Source organism: Natator depressus, chromosome 1 (assembly GCF_965152275.1).
Source record: "Natator depressus isolate rNatDep1 chromosome 1, rNatDep2.hap1, whole genome shotgun sequence".
Lineage (NCBI taxonomy): Eukaryota > Metazoa > Chordata > Testudines > Cheloniidae > Natator > Natator depressus.
In genome coordinates, this window is record NC_134234.1 from 141,321,636 (window position 1) to 141,349,228 (window position 27,593).

At 39.8% G+C, this 27,593-nt stretch overlaps 1 protein-coding gene across 2 annotated transcripts; it reads left to right on the plus strand.

The window, feature by feature from the left end:
• The first annotated feature begins 847 nt into the window (after positions 1 to 847).
• Positions 848 to 27,573, plus strand: ZFX (zinc finger protein X-linked). Of its 2 annotated transcripts, XM_074968297.1 has the most exons (8): positions 848 to 913; positions 6,384 to 6,472; positions 7,003 to 7,569; positions 19,445 to 19,594; positions 19,807 to 19,947; positions 20,044 to 20,178; positions 23,804 to 23,944; positions 25,931 to 27,573. In XM_074968297.1, exons 2-8 carry the CDS (start codon positions 6,412 to 6,414, stop codon positions 27,115 to 27,117), a joined length of 2,382 nt encoding a protein of 793 aa, XP_074824398.1. In that variant the 5' UTR covers positions 848 to 913; positions 6,384 to 6,411; the 3' UTR covers positions 27,118 to 27,573. The 2 variants fall into 2 exon arrangements, with proteins under 2 accessions (XP_074824398.1, XP_074824399.1); XM_074968298.1 differs by lacking the exon at positions 848 to 913 and having other exon boundaries at positions 6,251 to 6,472.
• Positions 27,574 to 27,593: the final 20 nt, after the last annotated feature.

Here is a 27,593-nt window from a genome sequence, read left to right on the forward strand (position 1 = left end):
TGTATTAAAAATCCTCAGGGAAAGTAATTACTCCTACGTGTGCAAGAAGCCACTTTCAATATGTAAAGGTCGGGGTTCGGTTTCAGTCCTATTTACAAGACACCACATCACACCAATCCCATTGTAGAAGCGAACGGATCGATTTGTTTTCCACTAGGGCTCGCTTAGAATTATTCCGGGCCAGCCTCTCTCGGCCCGAGCTCCGCTACTCAATCCGATTTTATTTCCACATGCAAAAAAATACAGAACCACCCCTCCCTCCAAAATAGTAAAAAAAAAAAAAAGAAAGAAAAAAAAACACCCCCAAACCAACCCCTTTAATTTCCCCTCAAACGGGGGGGGGGGGGGGGCAAAGTTTCCAGGATGGGCTGAAAATATATTTTGGGGGACGGGGGAGCCAGGCCAGCCCCGTGGGTCAGTGCCAGAGACTGGAGTGGGGGTGCCCAGGCCCCGCCAGGCAGGGGGCCCGGGCCACCAGCAGCTCCCCTCTCCCCGGACCGCGCTGAGCGGCTCTGAGCCCCGAGCGAAATTTTACGGCCGAGCTGGAGCGGAGGAGGCGGCGGCAGCAGCAGCAGGAGGAGCCGCCGCCCTCCTGTTCGTCCTCCCCGGCAACGGCGCCGCCGACTCCCGGGCCCGCTCCGCTGCCCGCGGCCCCGGGCGCTTGGCCTGAGGAGCGGCGCAGGCAGCGGCGGCGGCGTCTCCCTTCCGCATTTTCCTGGGTCTCTCTCGGGCAGTGACGTGACGTGCTGACGGCGGGCCCGGCCCGGGGAGCTTGGCCGCTTCCACTCAGCTCCGAGCTCGGCCCCTCCCTCCCCTCCCGCCCGCCCCGCCGCAGCCACCGCCGCCGAGCTCGGCCCAGTCGCGCTGTGAGAGGCCGCCCCGAGCCGAGCGCCGCCGCCCGCCACCCCGCACGGTAAGCAGCGCGGGCCCGGCCTTCTCCTCCCCGTGCCCGCACCAGGCCGCGGCGCGGCGCCGCAGTGCAGGCCCGGAGGAGGCCGCAGCTAGGCCGCGCCAGGGCTCCGGCAGGAGCGGGCCGTAGGGCCGCGAGCCGAGCTCTCGCCGCGCGACTGGGTGCGGCGCAGCCGGGGCCGGGCCGTGTGGGGAGCAGGGTCTGGGCTGGGCCGGGCCGGGGGGCGGCGGGGCCAGGCCGCGGACTCGGCCGTGGGGGGCTCTCGGAGCCTGTGGAGGAGGAGACAAGATGGCGGCGGGGCACAGAGGCTGCGAGAGGCGGGGGCAGGGCGCCGGCCGCCATCTTGAATTAATCGCTCGTCCCAGCAGCCAGGCTTCCCCGCGTGCGGGCCGGGACAGCAAGGGCGGCCCCAGCCCCCCATCCCGGGGCTGGCGCTGGCGCTGTCCGCCCCCGGCGGCTTCCTGGGCCGCTGCAGCGCCAGGGCCACCAGCAATGGCCCCCGCACTGCGGAGGGAGGAGGGCGCCCGCCCTGCCGCCGCCGCCGCCACCCTCGGGAGGGCGCAGGGCAGGGCAGGGCAGGGCGCGCCGCTCTGCAGCCCGACACGCACCCCTCCCCCCTGGCGGTGCCTGGAGCGCGGCAACGCTGCCTTGTTGCGAGCGCCGAGCGGGGGCCCCTCGGCACGGCTCCCTGCCCAGGCAGCGGGCTCTGCGGGCGAGGGGGAGCCCGGGAAAGGCTCCTTTCCCTGGGAAGAATGGCTGCCTGCCTAGCGGGGGCAGTGAGTTCTCCCCCAGCCCCGGCTGTAGAACCCCCTTCAGTGAAGAGTTTCAAAGAGATACTCGGGGCTAAATGTTTTCCCGATTTTAGGCTTTATTAAAATCAGCACAGACATTGTCTGACCCAAAACATCCCCCGTGACCCTCTTTTCTTAATCCAGAGGAAACAGCCTTTTGCCCAGTGTCTGCGAATCCAACATCCAGCACTGAGTTAGTGCAGGAGAGTGAAAATGAGTTTGGAGCCTGGCTGTAGGCCACAGGGAAACTATGCTGGTTTTGCTGCCCAAACTGAGGGAGATGCAGAAAAAGAAACAAGCAGCTAACGATATTTGGAACATTTGTCATGGTTTTAGGACTTACTTGTGAAGTTGAGCCCTTGCTTTATAAAGGTGTAGTTTTGAACATGGTTCTTCCTTTGTGTATGTGTTACATTCTCAGTGATCAAGTCAGGCAGAGGAACCCGGTTTCAACACAGTAATAAGTTGCTGGTAGGCTAAGGCATTGGACTGCTCAGGGCTTTAACCCAATTATGGGGACACAATTAGATCCTGTCTACACTACATTTACTACACTACTTTTAAAACTGGGATGTGACCAGATCAGGGAAAATCTTGTAATTGGTTCTCCTGACTCAATTATACTTCTGATGTAGATGGGGGTCTTTCACTGGGGATGGGAGGTAAGAGATTTTGCTGATTGCTCTTCACCACTGGAAGTGGGGTCAGGATTTTGTTGTGCTTTTAAGAAATTCTCTACAGGGATGAGGGAGATTTTGCTATGTGTATTGGTATTTTTATGGGAATGGAGGTGGGTGAAGGATTTTTGTGTATTACTCTCATCCGTAAGGATGGAGAAATGATTTTGCTGTATCTTAGGGTTTGTCTACACTTAATACACTAGTGGCATTCTTGCGACTGCACTGCTGTAGTACTTCAGTGTAGACGCTACTTATGCTGACAGGACATAGTCTCCCATCCACGTAGGTAATCCACCTCCCTGAGGGGCAGTAGCTAGGTTGACGGAAGAATTTTACATGTGAATTTAAGGTTAACTTAGCTACACTGCTCCGGCATGTGGATTTTTCACACCCCTGAACAAAGTAGTTATGTTGACGTAATTTTGTAATGTACACCAGGCCTTAGTCTTCCCCCTCTTGCTTCTTTTGGAAGTGGATTGGGTAGTGGAATATGTGTGTTTCAGTGGCATATTATAATCTCATTCTCTCCTGCACATGTTCTTTCTCCGTTCATGGCTTTCTTGAATGATTGTATTTAAGGTCAGAGTTATGAGGAAAGATGTAAATAACATCTGGGGAAATGAAGGGTTTTGTAGGGTTTTTTTATTGAATTGCAGCCTTTTAATATAATTTGTATTCCAAGTATATTTTTTCTTACCTGTTCTCATATCAGAAATTTGCCTTGATTTTCATTTGCCCAAATAAAGCTATATTGCTTATATAAGCAGATATAATAAGCATCCTGTTAGCGCTGTCTTTATAATTTAGCTTTACAGACTAAACTATATAATATTTAAGATAATACTTATTCTAGATCCACATGAAACTGACTTAGTCCCTGATCCTGCAGTTGGATTTGACTGTGCAGGCGGATCTGTATACCTGCAAAGAGGCTCTTTGAAGCCGTTGAGGTTCCACATGTGTGCAGAAGTCTCTGGATGGATCTAGTTGTAGGATCGGGGTCTTAAAATGTATTAAGGCAAATCTTATTTATTCCAGTAGAGGCTAGTTTAAAAAAAAATCATAAAACTTCTATGTTGTACAAGTTACAAGTGGCAGAAAGTCTCTCCTTGATTCACCCCACTAAATCTTAAAAATCCACTTGCTTGGAAAGCTTTCTCAGATGACTGAAATCAACATTTGCAGAATGTAAGGTAACATTTGCAGAATTTCTGATCTCAATGGTTGAGCATGAACAGAGTGCAAACAAATATAATGCTGTCTTCCTGAATTTGCAGATGGACAGCTCTAGCACCTCTAGTGTTGTTGGTATCTTTACTAAGTTGCATCAGGGTGAGCACTGACCAGAGACTTGTCAGTTTTTACTGTTACTATTCAGAATCTATGGGCAGCCTTGAGTAGTTATGAGAATCAGGTCAATTTCACTCTTTTGGAACTTAGAACAGTAGTAGAGAAAAGCAATGGAGTTATTCCTAGGGGAGAAGGACCCAAAAGGAGAAGCTGAGTAATGGAGACCTCCCTGTGCAGTAGCCAGAAATTTGAGGGAAGGATAGGATAACAGATGGATAAAACCCATCGCAGGAGCAAGGAGGCTGTGGCGTGGGAGTGGGGAATAGAAAGTGTGAATGCTCCTTCCAGCAGCCAGTGGGAATTGGGGCTTCAAAGTCATCAGACTTTGACTTATCAAAGGTTAATATGTATGACAAGATGGAGTCATTAAGTAGGGTCCATAAAAAGTACTTCTACTTGGCATTGCTTGGGGACAGAGCAGGTCACTCCATCTTCTTTGTCAGTTTTTGGCTACCAGGTTTAGTTCTTGCTACTAGGTATCTGATAAATTTACAAGTTCTGTGTGGGTGCATTAATGAGGGGGATGCATAGGGGGGTATCTTAGAGAGGGTAAGTTAGAAAAGAGCAATAAATGACTGGGGGTGTAGTATGATAAAATGTAGGTAAGACAGTAGAGAACATAATGTAGGGAAAGATTGAGAGATCCAAATGGGTGGAGAAAGAGAGAAGGAAAAGAAGCAACCATAAGAAGGCATCACAGGAAAACATACTATTGTAGGAAAGAAATTCTTAATAGACTTAATAGACCTGAACTTGTTTATTACTAAAGCTGAACAAATTTGGGACTGGTGATTAATACTTGTATAAATGTTTATCTTAGAATACCTGGGGTGCTAGAGTTCTTGCTTTTCTGTGATAACAGAAGTTGACAAATCTGATGTTTCCCAGATCCAAAGTTAAAAAAGTTTCTTCCTAATGAGTATTTGGGGTCCTAGATCTGTGGAGGGATCTGCTTGGGCAGAGTGCCATTGACATAATATCTTAACATTCAAAGTGGCCTGATTGATCTCAACAGAACTCGATAACAATCTGTCAATGCAGATCCCTTTTCTTCGACTAGAGTCCTCCACAGTCCATTCAGTGTAGATCTCTTTTCAAAATCTAGGGTCGTTCAGCTGGACTTTTCCAAGTAACAAAGGAGTCCATGAACAAAGTATCATTTTTACCTCAGACTGCAACTGCTGTTCTCATAGTTTAATTTCTGGCTTCACCCCCTCCACCCCCAACTTGTTTACATTATTTTTCTTAACAGGAGGATTTGTTAGCTGGGAGTAGCAGAGGATTAGGTTGTGCAAGGATGGGGTTGGAATATATTTGCTGCTGGGTGTGTGTGTTTGGAAATGTTTGTTTGTTTATATTTCAGATAAACTCCCCCATGCAAAAACTTAATATAAAGGAAAGATGGAGAATGAAAACAAATTGTTGACGTTTTCAGTTAAGGTTTCCACAAAAATCTTAACTCTTTATATTGGGCTCATGCATTGTAATAAGGCATTATGGTGATAGTGGGGGGTTCCTGCCCATTATTGGCAAAAGTGTTTGGAGGGAGGAAAACCACATGCCTTCCTCCTACTCACATAATTCTTCCTATTGGAAGAAGTCTTCAAGGAGATTCTGTGGCCTCTCCCTAGTCTTACACTTCAAATCCCCCTAGCTTGGGATTTGTACTGGCTCTTATTTTGGCCAGACTGGTTTGCTCAACCCTAATTCTAAAGCATATATGCAAGGGGGCAGAGTTAAGGTTAGAGTGGTAAATTGTACTGAGAATTTCTTAACCTTTTAGTATTTAGATTTTTGGGGGGATAGAGTGATTTAAGATCTAATCAGTTACTATTCATCAAAGAAGTTTTGACGCTGTATCAAACTATAGAGAGTTGATAGAATTCTAAATTTGATAGTGTTTGAGACCAGATGGTATTTTTAGTCTAAAAGCAAATGGGTGACGCTTCTCCGGGGAGCCTCTGCGTAATCTCACTCATGAGATTCAAAGTGCCTGTGACATGGGGGTCTGGAACCTTGTGGCAGTAACCATATGGGACCCTGAGGGAGGTATGAAATGCAAGCCCTAGCTACCTTAGTTCCTTTCTGACTGCCAAAGGCTGTGAACATAAGGGACCCCAGAGCAGTGTCCATTTCTGATTCTATTAGACATCTACCTTTACTCACCTTGAGTAATTTTGTAATCATTATTAATTTGAGAACTCCTCAGCCCATCATCCATCTGGGTTGTACTGCTTATCAGTCTCTCGTGAGTGGAAATTTGCAGAGGTTTCCCTCTTTGGGGAATATCTGTATGTATTCGCTTTCTCTGCCCTTCTTCCTCAGAGTTTTCTATACCTCCTTGAAGTATGAGGTTCAGGAAAAAATGAACTGAGGTGTGTAGGGGTCATCTACGCTTTGTTCAAGCTCTGAACGTTCAGTCACATGAGATGCTTTTGGGAGCCCCAAAGGGCATGGCTTTCCAGAGATTTAGGAACCGCACAGGCACCTTGGGTGAAATCTTGGCCATACTGAAGTCCAGGGGCATTTTGCTTTTGACCTCAGTGGGGCTAGGATTTCACTTCTTGAATAAGAGTGTGAGATATGCCTAGGGAACTCTCTGAGAACTACAGTTACTGGGCAAGTAACCTTTCTCTTCTTTATTTTTTTCAGGCACTGTGACTGATGAGAATTAAAGGCCATGGATGAAGATGGACTTGAACTGCAGCCACATGAGCCAAACGCGTTTTTTGACCCAACAGGTCTGACAGGAGATAAAGCATCTGAGGCCCTTCATGTTAAACATAAAATAGATTATAACCAGTCCGTTGTCGTTACTGAATGGTGCTGGGCTGTTTTGTTATTATTTTTGGACTGAATGCTGTACTTGTGATTTTATTTTTAGTTCAGAACAATGTAACTAAAATGTACTGGCTACAGGATACTCTGAAAGGAGAAGTGTTTGGGGGTTATGGCAGAGGCTCAAAAATGGCTGACCTTACCCATAACAAAATTTATGGTCTCTTTTAGTTGAATGCTAGAAAACTGGTCTATGTTAATTTGTCAAAGAAATGCCAGTGGCTAATAAGAAAGTAACAGTTTTTTAGTGCTTTTTCCACTACCATGTCTCTCTGTAAATAGATATGGTCAAAGATACCAGAATGCTTGTGGTAGATAGATATGTTGTTTATAAGCTGAAGACAAATTGTAATAATTTGCAGCTGATAAATATCAGCCATGTTCCTTGAATTACTGTGGATGTTTTAAACATTGGTTTAATTATATTTTTCAGGGTCTGATGCAGCACATATGGATGGAGATCAGATTGTTGTCGAAGTGCAAGAAACAGTATTTGTTTCAGATGTGGTGGACTCAGACATAACTGTGCATAACTTTGTTCCTGACGATCCAGATTCTGTAGTCATCCAAGATGTCATTGAGGATGTTGTTATTGAGGATGTTCAGTGTTCAGATATCATGGAGGAGGCAGATGTGTCTGAAACTGTCATTATTCCTGAACAAGTGCTGGGCACAGAGGTAGCAGATGAAGTTTCTTTAGCACACTGCACTGTTCCAGATGATGTTTTAGCTTCTGACATAGCAGCAGCAGCATTGTCTATACCAGAACATGTACTGGCAAGTGAATCAATGCATGTACCTGAAGTTGGGCATGTGGAACATGTGGTTCATGATAATGTTGTAGAAGCAGAAATTGTCACCGATAGTCTGGGAGAAGATGTAGTTTCTGAAGAAGTGTTGGTAGCAGACTGTGCCTCAGAAGCAGTGATTGATGCCAATGGAATCCCTGTGCAGCACCAAGATGATAAGGGCAACTGTGAAGATTACCTTATGATTTCCTGTAAGTTTATGGGGAAAGCAGTAAAAGATAGAGTGAATGACATTGACTGGGGTGCTGTTTGAAAATTTTTGTTCCTTTTAAATAATGCCAGAGAGAAAGAGAGCTTTCTGAAATGTTTATAAAAACGAAGTCTCATAAATATGCATGAATATTTTCTGTTATAATTGTGTTCCTGCTGAGGTGGTTTATTTATGAAGCTAATATAGATAAAGTAATTTTTCCAGCTATCTGATTATTAAAATAAGCCTTTTAAAATGAAATACTCATGTATTAGTTTACAGAACAATATTTTATGTGAATACTTTCTGTAACGAAGATGTAAAATGCCACTTAGTTAATAACAACTATAGGAAATAAACCTGGCATTGCTCCAGCATATACATTTAGACAAATGTATATGTTGCAAAATCACTAAGAAAGCAAAAGAATGGTTTCACATAAGTGGAAGAGGGACAGCCACAGAACTGTTCTATTTTTCTGCAGTTTGAAAAATGTCTTGCATCTGAAATACTATCCTTAGTGTTTTTGCTAAGCTCCTCTTTTAGATATATAAATACAGGTAGCAATAACTTTTTTTTTTCTTTTCTATTATAACATGTTTCTTCTCTTGAATAAACTGAACATGTGAAGGTACACTATTAGCAAAAAGGACAGCCACTATTGCACATATTTGGGAAGCTCCCTTGAACTCAAGATTTTGGTTTTTGAATATTTTTAAGCCCCTTTGTACCAGTAGAATGGTCTATTAGAGTTGCAATATTGAAACAGGTGTGTGGGTGTGGGAGGGACACCACCAAATCATAAAGTTAATTCCTCTGTGGGAAATAAGCCTTTGCTCAAACTAACACTGATTTTAATGGTGTTATCTGATTAACATTCTTGGGTCCTATATCATTTATGAAAGATATTAAACAAGTTTTTGTCGTAGAATCATTGAACTAGAACAGACATATTGTATCATTTAGCCCATATACGTTGACCCTTGCAGGATTATTTGTTTTGTCTAGATTTTAATGACTCAAATAATGGAACTTAACTGACGTCATATATTGATTGATTCTTGCTTCGTTTCCAGTACAGGTTCTTTGACTAGTTCTTCATTGTCTGCATGTTGTTCTTTGAATATTTCTTTTTTTAATGGAATTGTAGTTTGTTTTGGCTTAACTATAATATCATCTTCTGCACTCATAGATTTGAATATTTCTTCTCCTTGCCTCCATGATCACTTGATTTCTTAATTCCCTAACATTTGACTTCCTAGTGTCGAATACCCTTGTGTAGCTGTGTTTTAAAGTAATATGGAGATCGACTTAATGGTCCCTAACTAAGAAACCATCCTTTTGTACTTCTTAACTGTAGAGAGACTGAAAACATGAGATAACCTCATCATGTTTAACAGAACCAAGATTTTTTATTCTTAGTCAGTTACTTCCACTTGGTGAGAAGTAGATCCAGGGTGGTTCCTTCACTGACTTGATTCTTTACTTTCATTGCTATTAAATGCCAGTGTGTTTTTAAATATTTTTGTAATATATTTGGCTCTTCTAGCTCAGGTACTTAAGTAAATTTAAAATTTTATATTCACCCTTTGTTGCAAAGCGTATCTATTGTTTTTCTTTATATTTTGAATTGAACGTACATTCTAGAATTTGAGTTAAATGAAAGTTTCCTCCATTACCTTCTACTGTATTTAAAGCCTGCCTAACAAGTTCTACTGGTTTTGAAGTCAGGAGGTTAGTAATCCCTCTTAAGTGGAGATTGTCTAATCTAAATAGTCACTTCATTATAGAAAAAAAATCAAATGATCTTTAAATTCAAAACCCTCCTCTTTACGTCTACAGTGTATGTCTGTCTTGGTCTTCAGGCTCAATCTTCTCCATTCTTCAGTTGCACTTGGTACCAGATGGCTCTCAGAGAAGATCATCACCAACATCAATCTCACCTTTAAATCCCCCCCATATCCCCCCCCCCCCCAGTCCCAGAGATCATCCTTGATTCTATCACAACTTTTTTCACTTATATTTATCTAAATTACGCATCCTGGGCAAATGGGTGAGTAGAATTTTGTGAGGTTGACTTAATCTAAGGTACCTGCATCATAGTATCTAAATGCTGCCGGTTTCCATGTGTACTACAATACATGAACATTTGCCTGTTTTCCTCAGAATACTTTTGCCCATCACTTGAGAGGCAGAATATTACTCTGTTCACTTTATATGGGTCACAAGTTACCTGTCCCATATTCTTCATTGGAATTCCTAGGTAAGATCACTTGCCACCTTCTTTCTGTCGGTTGGTTCCCTTTCATTGTTTTCCCTTTGCTGGATAGGCTACTCTTTGTACCTGGCTTCTTCTTAATCTGATCATCATCTCATTTTTCAAGATTGGTTTAGCTGTTGCTCAGGTGAGAATGGTTGAATGAGTGTCTAACAATTGAATAAAGAAAGGAGTACTTGTGGCACCTAAGAGACTAACAAATTTATTTGAGCATAAGCTTTCGTGAGCTACAGCTAAGTGAGCTGTAGCTCACGAAAGCTTATGCTCAAATAAATTTGTTACTCTAAGGTGCCACAAGTACTCCTTTTCTTTTTGTGGATACAGACTAACACGGCTGCTACTCTGACAATTGAATGGCTCCACACATGCTTTTCTTATTCCTTCTTCCTCTCTTCTCATTTATGGATTGAACTGCATTTTCTTTTCTGATAGTACCTGTCTTAGTGATCTACATTCTGTGAGACTTTCCTTCAGCAAATTTATCTACTGTTTGAATCATCCTTTTCCCATTACAAATGGAATCTAGCATGTAAATGAGACTGCCTTGATTTCCTTGGATATTGCTTCCAAGATAATGCTTCTTACCACTAGCGATGCTCTCTTTTTGTGTAGATACTCTGTCTTTGCCCTCAGAAACTCAGTTGTTTGTTCTGAACTGGGTCCTGGCTATTTATACCTAACTCAGCTCTGCCTTTGGATCCCTAAGCAGAGAATGAAAACCACTACCAGCTGTTAAGCAGCATGGGAAAGGATTCCAAGAGTTTTGATAAACCACACTTTTCCTTTTATCCATGCCAGAAAAAGTCATTTAAGGAGGACTCTTGAGATATCTTGGCCAAAAGGGGACAGATTATGGACAGACACACATCAGTCCAACTCCTCTAGCCATAGACCGAAATTATGATTTGGAAAGCCATTTCTCCCTAAATGGAAATGTAGCATTTTAATAAAATGTTAAAAAATGGCCATAGACAGAAAGATGTTGGAGTTTATCATGGAGGACAGTACCTTAGAGCTGGACATCCAAGTGACAGTAAGGTTTCTACATTCCGGATTTTACTCAGTTCGTCAAAGCAGGAGACATGCAACTAGCTTTTTGTTGCTGAACAGGGGCAATAGAAACAGCTCCATCAGAAGAGAAGTTGTGCTGGATGTTCTCAGTATATTTTGTACAATAAGAATGGTAAAATATAAATAATCAATATGGGAAATCTGAAGAGATGAAGGCTAATCTAGGAAACTCTGTATTGGTCCAGTATTCCGCAAATCTAGGAAATTGTATGATGTCAACAGGTATAGCAGGCACATTACGTTCACATCCTAATCAGGCCTAGAGTAAGAAATATTTGATTCATGTACCAGAACCAACATTTTCAGTACAGGACCTTTTCAGAACCAAGGGTATTCACAAAGATGGTAACAGTGATTGTATAATTACTTAGGTTTAGAAGGGGCACATTCTCCCCCACCCCACTGGATGATATTTTTATAAAGTCAAGAGCAATGGACCTAGTCAACAGAACCATAATCCATATGGCTTCAGTAGTGAAGAATCATGGTTTTGTAGCAGATATAAAAAATGTTTTTGTTTTACAGGCTGTCTTCATCAACAACCTGGGAGTACAGAGCTATTTTCTCTTGAGGAGATTCTTAAAGGTGCAAGACATAATAATAGTTTTTTCCCTCAAAGTAACATTTGCTGTCAGACCCTATCTAACCATTATAATGGTACTGTGCATAACTGTCCTGCCCAAGAATGTTTGAGATCACTGTGTGTTGATCATAAGGTGGAAGACATTAGGATACATTGGTAAGAGTTATATTCAAGAGCTTAGTTTTTACTGTGCTGGGTAGACAGGAGCCAAATTATGGGAATTGGAGCTACTTTGCTGCAGAGCCCACCAAGACAGACTAATGACAGATATCAGCCTTGAGTCTTGGGAAACTTATCTATGATAGAGTTCTGTTTCTTGGGATTGTAGGAAGTTCGCAGTGCCCTCTTACCATTAAAGAAATATCAGGATGGCCTGGCATTGTGTTGGACACCATCATAACTGTGTTCTGTGTGGAAAAGAAAGTGGGCACAAGATATACTAGTCTACATCAGGAAGTAAAATTGCCACTTTCAGTGAACAGAAAGTCTGGCCTTTCAAATACAAATAAACAGTGTAAATGTTCAGATTGAGCAGAAGGTCAGTTTGGGAAATACAGCCTGTATAGGAACCTACTTGAGTATAAACATTATGGAAGACTGCAACAACCTTTTGCATTAAGGAAATACTAAACTAAGCAAGTTGTTCTAGAAGCTGGCAAACAACTTATCCTAAGTATTTTGTCTGTTACCTGTGATACTGAGAATTTTTGGCAACGTAAGGACAGAACTCACATTGTTCTTATTGTTCCAGACTGACTTGGGGCCAGATTCTTATCTTAGTGAAATTGATGTAAATGTGGAGTAGTTTTTTTTGGATTCAGGGGCTGGATTGATGGTGCATTTATTGATGAATATGTACATGTAAAAGGATGGCACCTGAATTGTGCCCACTTTGTATATTTTTGGAATAGAGAAATGTAAGAAGATTATACCATTTGGTCTTTCCAGGGTCACATTTTGACATAGTTTGTAGTGCAATTCGTTCATATATAAGAATTTTTCATTTTAGATTTAATGTTTGGTGGGAAGCAAATGCTGTAGTAGTATGATGATGATGGGCGATCATTTGTTACTGAGTATGATCATCTTCCATGGGAGTTATGGGTCCTCAGGTGGCTAATAAGGCCAATCCTTGAATCACATGTTCTATTACAATGAGGACAGATGTTTTCAGGCTCAGCAGGAGGCTGTTGACCATGACTGGAGACCTGTCTCTCCTTCCTCCTGTGCCTCTTGTCCTCTTCGGCTTGTCGGTGAGCAAGTTCAAAATGCAGGGGACCATCACATAGGACTTCACTCCATTTTAAACAATCCTGGGCAAGTGTCTCCCAAGTATCAATGTCAATATTAAATTTTTTTAGGTTGTCCTTCAGCAAGTCCTTATAACGCTTCCATTGTCCACCCACATTACGGTAGTAGTATAGTAGACAATTACATATTAATAACATTGAATTAATCTGTTAAGCTATATTTTGTTTTTCCTTGTACTGCTCTTAGTCATTCCTTTATTATCTCTTTGTCTTACTGTTATTCTTCCAGATGGAGACTATCTAGATATGCTTTAGATTAGGGGTTCTCAAGATTTTTCATTTTGTGGACTACATTAACAGACTATTTTATGGACCACTTCTACGTTTGTGCACAATTGTGCAGTCCACCTTCCTCGTCATTTGTGATCACATAAAATCACTGTAGCAACTATAGCAATTGCATACAAAGAAAAGTAACATTAGGAAAGTGTATTTTTTGCCATTTTTTAAAGTAAATTTAGCAACTGGAAATGAGAAAAGAGCCAGCGTCATGTGATCGGTGAGCTCTCTGAAGACCACCAGCAGGTGCCTTGTGGACCACAGTTTGGAGACTTCTGTTTTAGAAAAAGTATCTAGTTTCTTAGGTTATCTGTTTTGTTTTGCTTTTATTTATTTTCTTAGAGAAGCAATCTCCACCCAGAAGTAAAATTCTGGTATAGAGGAATCAAAACATAGCCAGTTCATTTACTAAGTTTTTATAAAGTTTATCAGATTTTAGTTAATATTTATAAAAGTTACATCTTACAGCTTTGGAGTAAAGTAGTTCTGGCTCTTCTTTTCAGTAACATGGGTTGTGATCAGTTTAACAAGGGCCCAGTGTACCTACTGGGAAGGCCACAATCCTTTAGTAAAAACTGGTGAGCGTGCATTCTTTGAGAAATTAAATTAACAGATAGGAACACATTTTCCTTTTTTACTTCCAGGAGGGAGAATATAAGAAAATGGCAGCATCCTGTGTTTGGCGCATTCATGGGTAAGACAGGTATGGGGTAGTACCCATAGATAGGTCCTGTATTTGAATTAAAAATTCAAGCATCTAAGAGGTTTCACATTTTAAACATTGACCAGGTTGATGTTTGTAAACCTCATTTTCTCTAACTGAGATTGAGAAGATGGAAAAATACAGAAAAATGCGTGGAAAGTGTTCATTTAAAAAAAAATTCACTATGTAACCAAAATAACATTTTTAGACTGCACCCTAAAATAAGTAATTACAAGGACGATACCAAAGCCCAAATAAACCAGTGTAGATAGATGCTTCAGTGTGGCAGGCACACTACATGTCTTGATCGCTAATCAACCACCCAGCTACACTGTGGATTGCAGACAATGGCCAGCAGCTGCAGCCAAACTATATTTCAGTGCAAACATGCTTTATACTTAGAGCCAATTGGAGAGGAAAATGGTGTTATTCCTGCTGGGATATATTTCTGTTTCCCCCTTGTTTCCATCTCACCTTCTGATTTCCTTTTCCTTTTTTCCTTGTTATCTCTGATCTTGTCTTCTGTTTTACTCTTTTCTCATCCTTTCTTCCCCATTTTTCTCCTATTGAACTTAGTGCACTGTCTGTCATATTTTCTACTCTTTTCCTCTAATCTGCCAAGCACTGCTAGCATGTTAATGCTGCGGACTCTCCCAGAAATGTGTGGGAATTTTTCCTCCAAGGGGAAAATTTGGTCTTATATTTCTACATGTACTCGCATTTAAAAAGTTTGGCATGTTTTTGTTTTGTTTGTTAAATAGGATTATTAAAGGATACTTACATTAAATAGGAATCATATCTGAGGTTTTTATATAATGTAAAGGGGAGTCAGGAAACAAACAGATTATAATTTTGTATGTTGAAATATGCACCAATTGCCTTAAAATTACATCTTTCACAAAGATTACTCTCCAGCGTAGGAAGACCTTATCCATTGTCTGGAGGAGAAGCAACTGAGTTTCTGATTCATAAGCCAGAAACCTTCTCTACTACAAATATTATTTAAAAAACAAACAAACAAACCACCAGACTCTACAATTAGAAGTTTATTGTTTTAAAACAAAAACCAGAAACAATCCCTGCCCAACATAGTATTCTGGGCTTTAGAACTTTCAGTTATTTTTTTCCTTGTTAAGGACTTGTCCCTGCATCTGTTTAAGTCAGTGGCAAATTTCCCATTGACTTCAGTGGTGCAGTATCAAGCCCTATTGATGAGAAAGCACAATATAGACATGATGGACAGTGCTGATAGCCAATCCAGAAGGGAGTAATTAAATCCAACAGAAGGAACAAAACAAAAAGTATACTTGAGGAATGATAGCAAAACATTTCCCCCCCATGCCAGAATTTTATTTATGGTTGGGGGTCTCATGTATGTTCCAAGGAATTTTTTATAAAAGTGCATCCAGGTAGCAGAGAACATCTACTGTAAGGTTGCATTTTCAAAGTGATCTGTAATAACATATCACCATAATGTCTTACCTTTTTTCTCCATTTAAAAGGTTCTGAGTTTCATTACAGCTATGTTAACAAGGACATTGTCTCTTGATCTAGGATCTTGTTCCTAAAGGCATTTCAGATAGTACTCTTGGTTTTCTGGGACTTTGGAAGCTATATATTGTGCAATGTTCATTCATCATTCACTTGAAAAAATAGTGTTTGGTGCATTCCTGCTGCCAGTTCTAGTGATGGGACTAGTAGATTAAAGAACATTTTGTAATGTAATATAATGCATAATATTCTCTGCAAATAGTGATAGCTACTAATTTACATTCCTTGTTGAGAAATTTTATGCATATGTAAACATATGTATAGTACAGATGAGAGACAGAATACATAGATTGTATGTGGTATAAAGGTTTTATGTTGACATAATTGCACAATAATAATAATAATACCTAGTCTTGTATAGTGCTTTGCATCAGTATATCTCAAAGCACTTTACAAAGGAGGTCAGCATGATGCTCAGGATGGCTGCATTGTTCATGAGTGGCAAAACCATAATTGACAAATGAAGATCATTCCAGATGAGCCAATAAGACTTTTATACCGTGTCATCATGTACTCTGTATATGCCACATGTTACAGAAAGCTATTAGAAAATTTTTAGCATTTTAAAAGATTTTATTGGTACTGTTTTGCATTTCTTTTCCTCTAAACTTTGTGCCTTTTGTTACCATGATTCCAAACTATACATGACTTTAAAGGAGCCACAAAAACCTCAAAAAGAGACTTAAAGTATTTATTGTAGATAACGTAATATATTTTAAGTCCAGTGCTTTGGACTCTGCCAGTGCTAGAAGAAAATGTCGGATCCTGTAGGAAAGGGGAAGTCCCTGTAGGGTTGTGAGATAGTGGCCTTTGTAAGCCTGTGGAAATTAATATTTTTGGATAAAAGTCCACATTTGGGCAAAGAAACATTTTGTTATGATATGTGTTTTTAAAAGATGTCAGATTTCTGAAGCTGCTTATGAGGTTGCAAGTGTTAGAAGTGTACCAGTACTAGTGGCTTAGTGGGCAGAGAGCAGGTGAGCCAGTTAAAATCTGCATGAAAAATAAATTTATCACATGAATGTGGGTATGTGTGTGTGAACTATATTTTCATTCTGGTGCTTGGAGGAAGTCCGTTGAGGAGCAGCCATGGAACAGGCACAGTCTTCCTTTAAGAGATTGTTGTGTAGTGAATACAAAATAATATTGGGGAATGGATATAGGACTGTAATACTACATACAATTTAAATTCCTTTCTGTAGGGAAGTTAACAGGAATTGATGGAATCAGAATTTGTCAGTGTTAGAGTGGCAATTCATTAGTTTGAAACTGAACTTGGTCCCTTCTTTTATTAGCAAGCAGGGTCTGGGATTGCTTAAAATACTTCTTCTTGGTCAGTGGGAAAAGACAGATCTAGTGTTTTTGTGTTGTTAACCCCCTTTCTAACCAACTAAAGGAGCAGTATTAACAGACTTAGAAGGGAGGTAGGCCAAGTTCTCAACTGAAGGGACATCTGTAATGTGTGGCCTTATGGGAGAGGACTAAAGGACAGCTCTTGATGGGAAGGGAGTTAATAGCTTGTTGGATGTGTGTGTAGAGGGGAGAACGTCATTAAAGATTGAAGTGTATGAAACCTGGGCTGTAGAATAAGTATTAGTATGCTGTTTTTCCCCCTCTTCTTACTGCAGTTTGACAACCATCAGGAAATATCCCAAAATAACATTCATCTTCTCTTTGCTCCAAATTGTGGTACTGGTTCTCTATATTAGTGGTCATGGAAGGGCAACCTAGAGAAGTTGTGAAGCAGTTTTGTGTTCTTCACTGTGGCTGTTTCCTATCTCTTACTGCCTTCATCACCAGTATATTTTGGCTAGCTTGGGTCGAAATAGGGCATAAGAGCTGCCCTTGTTTCATCAAGTAGTGCAAGAACTCAAAAAGTAATAACAGAATGTTTAAGTACATCAGAAGCAGGAAGCCTGTAAACAACCAGTGGGGCCCCTGGACGATGGAGATACAAAAGGAGCACTTAAAGATGATAAAGTCATTGTGGAGAAACTAAATGAATTCTTTGCTTCAGTCTTCACGGCTGAGGATATTAGGGAGATTCCCAAACCTGAGCCGTCTTTTGTAGGTGACAAATCTGAGGAATTGTCACAAATTGAAGTGTCACTAGAGGAGGTTTTGGAATTAATTGAGAAACTTAAAACAAGTCACTGGGACCAGATGGCATTCACCCAAGAGTTCTGAAAGAACTCAAATGTGAAATTGTGGCACTATTAACTATGGCTTGTAACCTGTCCTTTAAATCTCCTTCTGTACCCAGTGACTGGAAGATAGCTAATGTAACGCCAATATTTAAAAAGGGCTCTAGAGGTAATCCAGGCAATTACAGACCAGTAGGTCTAACGTCAGTACCGGGCAAATTAGCTGAAACAATAGTAAAGAATAAAATTGTCAGACACATAAATTGTTGTGCAAAAGTCAACATGGTTTCTGTAAAGGGAAATCATGTCTTACTAATCTATTAGAATTCTTTGAAGGGGTCAACAGACATATGGACAAGGGGGATCCAGTGGACATAGTATACTTAGATTTCCAGAAAGCCTTTAACAAGGTCCCTCATCAAAGGCTCTTACATAAATTAAGTTGTCATGGGATAAGAGGGAAGATCCTTTCATGGATTGAGAACTGTTTAAAAGACAGGGAACAAAGGGTAGGAATAAATGGTAAATTTTCCGAATGGAGGGGGGTAACTAATGGTGTTCCCCAAGGGTCAATCCTAGGACCAATCCTATTCAACTTATTCATAAATGATCTGGAGAAAGGGGTAAACAGTGAGGTGGCAAAGTTTTCAGATGATACTAAACTGCTCAAGACAGTTAAGACCAAAGCAGACTGTGAAGAACTTCAAAAAGATCTCACAAAACTAAGTGATTGGGCAACAAAATGGCAAATGAAATTTAATGTGGATAAATGTAAAGTAATGCACATTGGAAAAAATAACCCCAACTATGCATACAATATGATGGGGGCTAATTTAGCTACAACTAATCAGGAGAAAGATCTTGGAGTCATCATGGATAGTTTTCTGAAGACGTCCACTCGGTGTGCAGCGGCAATCAAAAAAGCAAACAGGATGTTAGGAATCGTTAAAGGGATAGAGAATAAGATGGAGTATATCTTATTGCCCTTATATAAATCCATGGACGCCCACATCCTGAATACTGCGTACAGGTGTGGTCCCCTCATCTCAAAAAAGATATATTGGCATTAGAAAAGGTTCAGAAAAGGGCAACTAAAATGATTAGGGGTTTCGAACAGGTCCCATATGAGGAGAGATTAAAGAGGCTAGGACTTCTCAGCTTGAAAATGAGGAGACCAAGGGGGGATATGATAGAGGTATATAAAATCATGAGTGGTGTGGAGAAAGTGAATAAGGAAAAGTTATTTACTTGTTCCCATAATATAAGAACTAGGGGCCATCAGATGAAATTAATGGGCAGCAGATTTAAAACAAATAAAAGGTTCTTCTTCACACAGCGCACAGTCAACCTGTGGAACTCCTTGCCTGAGGAGGTTGTGAAGGCTAGGACTATAACAGGGTTTAAAAGAGAACTGGATAAATTCATGGAGGTTAAGTCCATTAATGGCTATGAGCCAGGATGGGTAAGGAATGGTGTCCCTAGCCTCTGTTTGTCAGAGGGTGGAGACGGATGGCAGGAGAGAGGTCACTTGATCATTACCTGTTAGGTTTACTCCCTCTGGGGCACCTGGCATTGGCCACTCCTCGGTAGACAGGATACTGGGCTGGATGGACCTTTGGTCTCACCCAAAGTATGGCCATTCTTATGTTCTTACGTAAGAATGCTGCTGCTATTTTTTCTAATAGGGTGATGCAGATTATCACTTTTACCTTATCTAGATGATGAAAATCTTGCGTCTTGGATTTGCTTCTGTCGCTCGCGCTCTCTCTCTCTCTCTCTTTTTTTTTTTTTAAGGAATCTTAAGCAATTCTTTGTGTGGCTTCTTCCACTACAGCGTCAAACCAGTAAATTTATTTTCATTTTTAACCATTTTCAAACTGAAATGATAAAGTGAATCCTCTCTCATCTGCAGCTGTTTGTATAGATTGTGTGATCATAACATAATTTGTCTTTGTAGTGGATGATACTGGAAAGATAGAACATGAAGGTTCTGCTGAAATTACCATGGAAGCAGAGTCAGAAAGTGATCCGTGTAAAGTGGACAGCATTTGTCCAGAAGTCATCAAAGTATATATCTTCAAAGCTGATCCTGGAGAAGATGATTTAGGTAAATCAGCATAGTCATTTTAGAATATTCTAACTTCGCTTCTGAAATCCTGTATACTCTGAGACTATGGCTTTTCTCAAGTCATTTGTGAAGAGCCATGGATTCTAAATGTTAAAGAATATAAACATTTTTTATATTATTTTTCAGTTTAGAATGTAATTTGATAGAAATGTACTTTAAAAAAACACTTTTATTCTGGTCGTCTTAATTAGGAGGCACAGTAGACATTGTGGAGAGTGAATCTGAGAATGATCATGGAGTGGGACTACTTGATCAAAACAGTGTTCGTATTCCAAGAGAAAAAATGGTTTACATGACTGTAAATGATTCTCAGCATGAAGATGAAGATTTAAGTAAGTAGGTGGCCTTTTTTTGCGGACAGGGTTTTTATTTTCAATTATGTGAAATTATTATTAATGCTGTTTATTCTTAATTTCTTTTTCTCTTAGATGTTGCAGAAATTGCTGATGAAGTTTACATGGAAGTGATTGTAGGGGAGGAAGATGCAGCAGTGGCCCATGAACAGCAAATTGATGACACTGAAATTAAAACTTTTATGCCCATAGCTTGGGCAGCAGCTTATGGTATGTCATGTACAAGCACTTCTTCAAGGGTGGGATTGTGGTAGCAAAATATCTGAAAAAGCATTTACAATCAGAATGTCATAGAATCATAGAATATCAGGGTTGGAAGGGACCTCAGGAGGTCATCTAGTCCAACCCCCTCCTCAAAGCAGGACCAATCCCCAACTAAATCACCCCAGCCAGGGCTTTGTCAGGCCTAACCTTAAAAACTTCTAAGGAAGGAGATTCCACGGCATTGTGTGTCGTACAGTTCCAAAATGCTGTCACCCATAAATCTCTAAACAGATTCCTGAAAAGGAAGATGAAAATTTTAAAGCAAGCCTCTCTGTTTCCATTTTAACAGGCATTTCCTTCATATAAATAATGTAGAAGGAGGTACAGCAAGAAGTACACAGGCTTCCAGCTGAAAAATTGTATCTTGAGTACCTCTGGCCTTCACAGTTTTGGTGTACAATAAAGGCTGGCTTGGAAATAGAGAAATGAATATTTTTGTCAAAAGTGACAACCAGGAGAATGTCGGATTCATGTAAATCTTAGCTGAGAAGCAGTGTTAACATGTGACTTTATTTTGGGGTGCCTGGATGAGTACATAAATATATAGTCTGGTACTTGGAAAATGAAATACCTTTAAAAAGCAAGCAGGAAGCGGACACTGTTACTGTACTTTCCATTTAAATAATTCTTGGGTAGAACTCAGAGTTGTTCTCCAATTTTTCAGGATTGTTGTTCTTGCTTATTGGTATATGGGCACTAGTTGAGATCTGAACTGAGTTTTCTCCTTGTTGGAGTAGATCATTTATGTATTTAGGTTATAGAAGTACCCAGGTACCTCATCAAGATCGGGACCCTGTATGCTAGGTGCTGTCCAAACACATAGTAAGAGACAGTCCTTGCCCCAAAGTGTTTACAATATAATTTTAAATAAATTGCTACAAGTGGTGTAACAAACTAAAAAATGAAGGATAAAGGCAACGGTGATAGGAACACATGGCTAAGTAGCTGTGTGAGTCATTTTAAAAAAAAAAAATCCCTTCTGTATACCTACTTGTCCTTTATTAATTGGACGTTTCATATAGTTCTCACAGTTGAAGTGAATGTTGAGGAGGGATTTGAAGAACAACAGGATAATGATTATACAAATTAATTTAGAGATGACAATCGAGGCTGGCATTATTAGCGACCTGGAAGAGATGAGGTGAGGGATAACACAGTAAGATAGAAGAATGGATGTGTGGTTCGGGACAGCGTACTGAAGGGCCTTAAAAGATGAGAAGAAAATTGAATTTCTGATGGGAAAGGGATGCCAGTGGATGTACTCAAAAGAGGAGGAGCAATATGGGCAGAATCTTAACCCCTGTGTGGATGGACTTGAGTGGATTTTCCAGGATAGAAAAGGAGGAGATTGCATTAGTAAAGACAGGAGATGATTAGGGCTTGGGTGAGAGTATTAGTTGTTCAGACAGAAAAAATTCTAGATCTTAAAAATGTTTTTGAAGAAGAAGCAGCAAGATTTGAACATATTTTGGATGCGTGGAGCTAGAGAGAGAGTGGAATAAAAGATGACATCTCGATTACAGATCTAAGTGACATGGAACATGGTGATGATGTCAGTAGTGTCAGAGAAAGGGGGCAATGAAATGCTGAGGAAATGATTGGAAAAGATGAAGAGAACCAGGAGAAGATGGTGACATAAAAGGCAAGGAGAACAAATATGTCAAGAAGGAGAATGTTTGTTAAAAAGTGCTGAGAGATCAGTGAGTGTAGAGTTGAGACCTTTGATTTAGCCATGAAGAATTCATGCGAGACCTCAGTGAGTGCAGTTTCAATGGGGATCCATAATGGAGTTTGAAGAACTTAAGTCAACAGTTGTAGACAGCATATTCAATGAGTTTTAAAGATGAAGGAAAAAAGGGAGGACAGTAGTCAGAAAGAGAGGTGAGACGTCTAAAGTGGAGATTTTTGAGGACGTGGGAAACAGTAGTGTGCTTGTATTGTCAGGATGTGGGATCTGATGGGAGAGGTGAGAAAAGGGGAGCGGAAGGCCTGGGTGTCACTGGGACAGGTTGAAGGGGGCTTAGAGGAGATCAGATGAGAAACCTCAAAGTCAATGACAGGTTCAAAGGAGGAGAGCGTGATGGAGATAATGTTACTGGGGAGGTTTAAAAAATAATCACATTTTATTATTTTTTTGCTGCAATGTGGCAGAATCCAGTGGCTCTACTACTTTCCATTCTAGAAAGTAGGGAAAACAGTTTCCTGTATTTGAGAACATTTAGATCCAATTTTGTCGTGTCATAATCTGTAAGGACTCTTGTGTACATACTTCAGTTATGTTTTATTGTCAGATGTGAAATTGGTTCTCCCTTCCCAAAGCATTTGTCACCTGCCACACAGACTCTTCAGCCCTTTCTCTGGCTTTCCTCAGCTGATACATGAAGTTCAGAACCCTCAGGTTATGCATGAGTCTGTTCCTGTCTACATTTTTTTCTCTCATTCATTCCTAAACACCCACTTCAACTCTTTACTTTTATCTAGCTGCTTCCTTTGTCCTCTTCCCATTCTTGTCTTCACGCCTTCTTATATGCTACCTCTTCCATCTTGAACTGCCTCCCTCTCCTGGAGCATAAAGAGACCACTCTTTGTGAGACCGCTTCTTAAAGCTTACATATTCCACAAAATCTTATCAATGTTAAACAACCAACAAAAGATGTGTTGTTAAATAAAAACAAACCTTGATGATTTCACTTGTAGTTAAACCCATTATCTGGTGCGTTATGTGTCATTCTGTTTATATGTACTGTTTGTATATTTAGAATGTAAGCTCCTTGGGGCATGGGTGGTATCCTCCTCTTTTTTTTTTATACAGTGTTGAGCACACTGTTCATGCTCACTAAAATTAATGTGTACAAGGTTAAATCTCCGGATTTGTGTAGTGTGTGAGTTATGTATATTCATGTTGTTCTAATTCTTATTAAAGTCTCTGGCACATTCAGCAATGACTCCCAAATTAAAGGTCCAATCCTGCAAATCCTCTGCATATGGAACTTTCATTATCTTCAGGTCAAGTCAGTTGGCTTGAACAGGATGAGCATTCACACACACAGGTCTTACAGGATTGAACCCTAATGGAATACTGGATATCAGGTATAAATTGTGTGACTTGCACATGTTTCCTGAGATTATAAATCGTGTGATTTGCATGTTTCCTGAGATTAGAAATTCTTTGTACAGAATTACTAACCAGAAATGTATGGGAAAATCTTTTCTTAAAATGCAATATTGAGATTAGAAAGAGAGAAACCTTTGTGAAATGGACTTCTGTTTTCTTCTGTAAACTACATTGGATTTGAATCCAGATCCTTCCCCATACAAATCCAGTACCTGCACCATTCAGTTTATACTCAGTTACACAGTTGTTTTAGTCCTAGATTTTGTCGTATACTGAGAAGAGTGCTTGTGGATCAATTAATTTGAATGGCCTTTTGGTTTAACAACATTACCATAGTTTAGATAAGTTATCGAGTTAAAATATTCTCTTGTCTATTTTTCATTTATCATTATATTTTCTATAGTCCAAATAAATTTTAGAGTAACTATGGTAGATCATTTTAATCTATTTTATTAGGTGGTAATACTGATGGGATTGAAAGCCGGAATGGCACCGCAAGTGCTCTCTTGCACATAGATGAGTCTACTGGACTTGGGAGACTAGCTAAACAAAAACCAAAGAAAAGGAGGAGACCTGAATCCAGGCAGTACCAAACAGGTGAGTACTTAGATGCTCAGGTAATTTAGTGATAGGGCTATAAAAGTACCTTGATAGAGACATATGGATACTCATAAACAAATGTGCATTGCCACTGAGGACTTGAAGACACAACATTCTGTAGAGAGAATATGGTTACTTTGCTTCTCAGCTTTGTTGGCAAGATGTTCAGCTCACATACCCAACTTGTATTTTCTTTTTAAAATTCTGAAATAAAAATGTTAGGAAAACTTAACTTCACAGCTTCAAATGGAAGTGAATCCTTCTCAGGCAAAACAAAAGCAGTTTTGTGGCAAAAAGTTAAATTCTTATACATTTAACTTGTTAAACAAATTTGAATTGACTAGCATATACAACCTTTTTCAAAAACTGATCTTGGCCAAATAAAATATTGCTGTAAATGGTACTTTTTTAAAAATCTGGTTGTCCTTTTTGTATACACAATAAACTGAATAAAGTTAGTTATGGCAGTTAATTTAACAAGTAACTAAAGAAGTTTGAGTATCATAAGTTACTTTATCTATAAAGTAAGTATAAATTCTATACGTGTTCTCTCATGTCTCTTAAACTTACTATAATTATGAAATAAGTTGCCCTAATGGTCTTTTCAGAATCTTTACTTGAAACCACAAGAGCAGCTGCATGGTGTTGACATTAGTAGGCTTCTACCTTCACTGAATTATTTATTTTTCCAATGAAGTAAAAAGAGTACCTCTCCATTTATTTAGGTGTTCTTGACTTAAAATACAAATATCAAAAATTCCTTTCCATTGTAACTAAACTGCAGCAGTTCCATTTCGTGTAGCCCCCAAGTAGCAGACCAGGCGAATTAACGGTTGAAACAATCCTTCCTTTTGCACCACCAACTACCCTGTTAATCCTCCCTTATTTGGGGGAAAATGTGCTTCACAGAGTTCCCAAAAGGTAATCAAATGCAGGCTAATTTGGACAGAGCTGAGGGAATGAGTTCCAAAGCTGAGGAGCCCTTACATAAAATGTTGACCCATCGACCCACTCTCATTCATACCAAGAGGAGTCCAGCTTGAACATCTCTCCTACTTGTAACCATGACATATGGCATGAGGAGGGAGGTAGTCTCTCAGATATGTAGGTTTTAGCCCTGTTTAGTGCAGGTCATGTGGCACCAATGTAATATGCTCACAGTGCGATGTTCTGCTTAACAAGTGAGCTGATGAGTTTTGTACCAACTGCAGTCTGAGGGTGGTTTTATGTGTAAACCTATGTAGATTTCATTATAATAGTATAATCTTGAGAAGAAAGACACGGATGACACATGTAAGTTCTGTTTCCGAAAGAAATGATTGCTAACTCCTTGCCATTTGTATATGGAAAAAAATCTATCCTGTCCACTGCTGCTATCTGATCTCACAGCAAACAGAATGTACAGTATATTACAGAAATTATATTGTATAGGAGTGTTTGTGGTATGAATGGACTTTATTCATTTTGTTAAAAAGTATAACTTTGAAATCTGGAATGTTATGGGGATCATAAATAGTTTGCTGTGTGAGATTGTGTCATTGGTTCATAGTTGTCCTTTAACATAAATTTTCCATTTTTGATTAAAATGTATCAGTTCTGATTAAAAGACAATTTTGAGAGAATGTTGAAGGATCTGTAATCACTGACATGTTAACTTATTCCTTATTGAGTTTCTACAAATTTCTTTCATGTAGTCTGTGTGACATTGATTCATTGGTTGTAAAGATACCCTTCTCTCTGTATGTTTCATACTTGACAGCAATGCCAAATGCTGAAGTTTTGAGTCTGCACTTGTTAGTGTTGGGAAATTCCGATTATCAGTGCTATAGAATTAGTGCAGAATAGTGGTTAAAGTGAACTTAATAATAATAATGGAAGTAACTAATTTGGATTTATTTAACAGTACTACTTATTGTTACGTAATTAAGTGATTTGAAGTAGAATGTTTGATGGTCAATTTTATGATACTTTGTTTATTTTCAGCAATAATCATTGGCCCTGATGGTCATCCTTTGACTGTCTACCCTTGCATGATTTGCGGAAAGAAGTTTAAATCCAGAGGTTTCTTGAAAAGGCACATGAAAAACCATCCAGAGCACCTTCTTACAAAGAAGAAATACAGATGCACGGACTGTGATTACACTACCAATAAAAAAATAAGTTTACATAACCACCTGGAGAGTCACAAGCTGACTAACAAAACAGAAAAGCTTATTGAATGTGATGAGTGTGGGAAAAGCTTCTCTCATGCAGGAGCTTTATTTACTCACAAGATGGTTCATAGGGACAAAGGAGCCAACAAAATGCATAAGTGCAAATTCTGTGATTATGAGACAGCAGAACAAGGGTTACTGAGTCGTCATCTTCTGGCTGTCCACAGCAAGAACTTTCCTCATATTTGTGTAGAGTGTGGCAAGGGATTTCGTCATCCATCAGAGCTCAAGAAGCACATGCGAATCCATACTGGTGAAAAGCCATATGAGTGCCAGTATTGTGATTATAGGTCTGCTGACTCTTCTAATTTGAAAACTCATGTAAAGACTAAACATAGTAAGGAAATGCCATTCAAGTGTGATATTTGTTTTCAGACTTTTTCAGATACCAAAGAACTGCAGCAGCATATACTTATACATCAAGAAAGCAAAACACATCAGTGTTTGCATTGTGACCACAAGAGCTCAAACTCAAGTGATTTGAAGCGGCATATAATTTCAGTACACACAAAGGATTACCCTCACAAGTGTGATATGTGTGATAAAGGCTTTCATAGGCCCTCAGAACTGAAAAAACATGTGGCAGCCCACAAGGGTAAAAAATTGCACCAGTGCAGACATTGTGACTTTAAGATTGCGGATCCGTTTATTCTAAGTCGCCACATTCTCTCAGTTCACACAAAGGATCTTCCATTCAGGTGTAAGAGATGTAGAAAGGGGTTTAGGCAACAAAATGAGCTAAAAAAACACATGAAAACACACAGTGGCAGGAAAGTTTATCAATGTGAGTACTGTGAGTATAGCACTACAGATGCCTCAGGCTTCAAACGGCATGTTATTTCTATTCATACAAAAGACTACCCTCACCGTTGTGAATACTGCAAGAAAGGTTTCCGAAGGCCTTCAGAGAAAAACCAGCACATTATGCGGCATCATAAAGATATTGGGTTGCCTTAAAGTCTCTTTTACAGACTTATGGCTTGGAGTTGTAAAGGATATTGCTTTTCAGGCAGTCAGCTTATTTTAAAGCCAATCACCTGCGATCACAAAAAAATAAAAAAATAAAAAATACCGTGCATTTGATTTATTGCTGTATACAAATAGGATTATTGCTTCTAGTTGACTTTTATACATTTTGTTCAATAGCGTGTTCTAAATTCTATTCAGTTTGTTTAATAAATGAGGAAAAGATGGCAACAATAAAGTTGCATTTAATAAAGTAAACCCTGTCTCATACTGAATTTTTCAACCGTAATAGCTTATTTAAACATTTATCTTACTGACTTTGTTGGTACTCACATTGTCCATGTTAATGCAGTTTTGTTGTGAATTTTAAAAATATTTTAAATTTTCTCTTGCTAAAATTGTCAGTCATGTACAAAATAACATGGAGAATTTTAATGTCAAGAATAATGTTATTAGGGCCAACCTAT

Bases quoted from the DNA above. Each gene is read 5' to 3' on its own strand.
- ZFX (XM_074968297.1), top strand. From the start codon at position 6,412: ATGGATGAAGATGGACTTGAACTGCAGCCACATGAGCCAAACGCGTTT. The intron at 19,595-19,806 runs GTAAATCAGCAT...CGTCTTAATTAG, and splicing joins TCCTGGAGAAGATGATTTAG to GAGGCACAGTAGACATTGTG. The intron at 23,945-25,930 runs GTGAGTACTTAG...GTTTATTTTCAG, and splicing joins ATCCAGGCAGTACCAAACAG to CAATAATCATTGGCCCTGAT.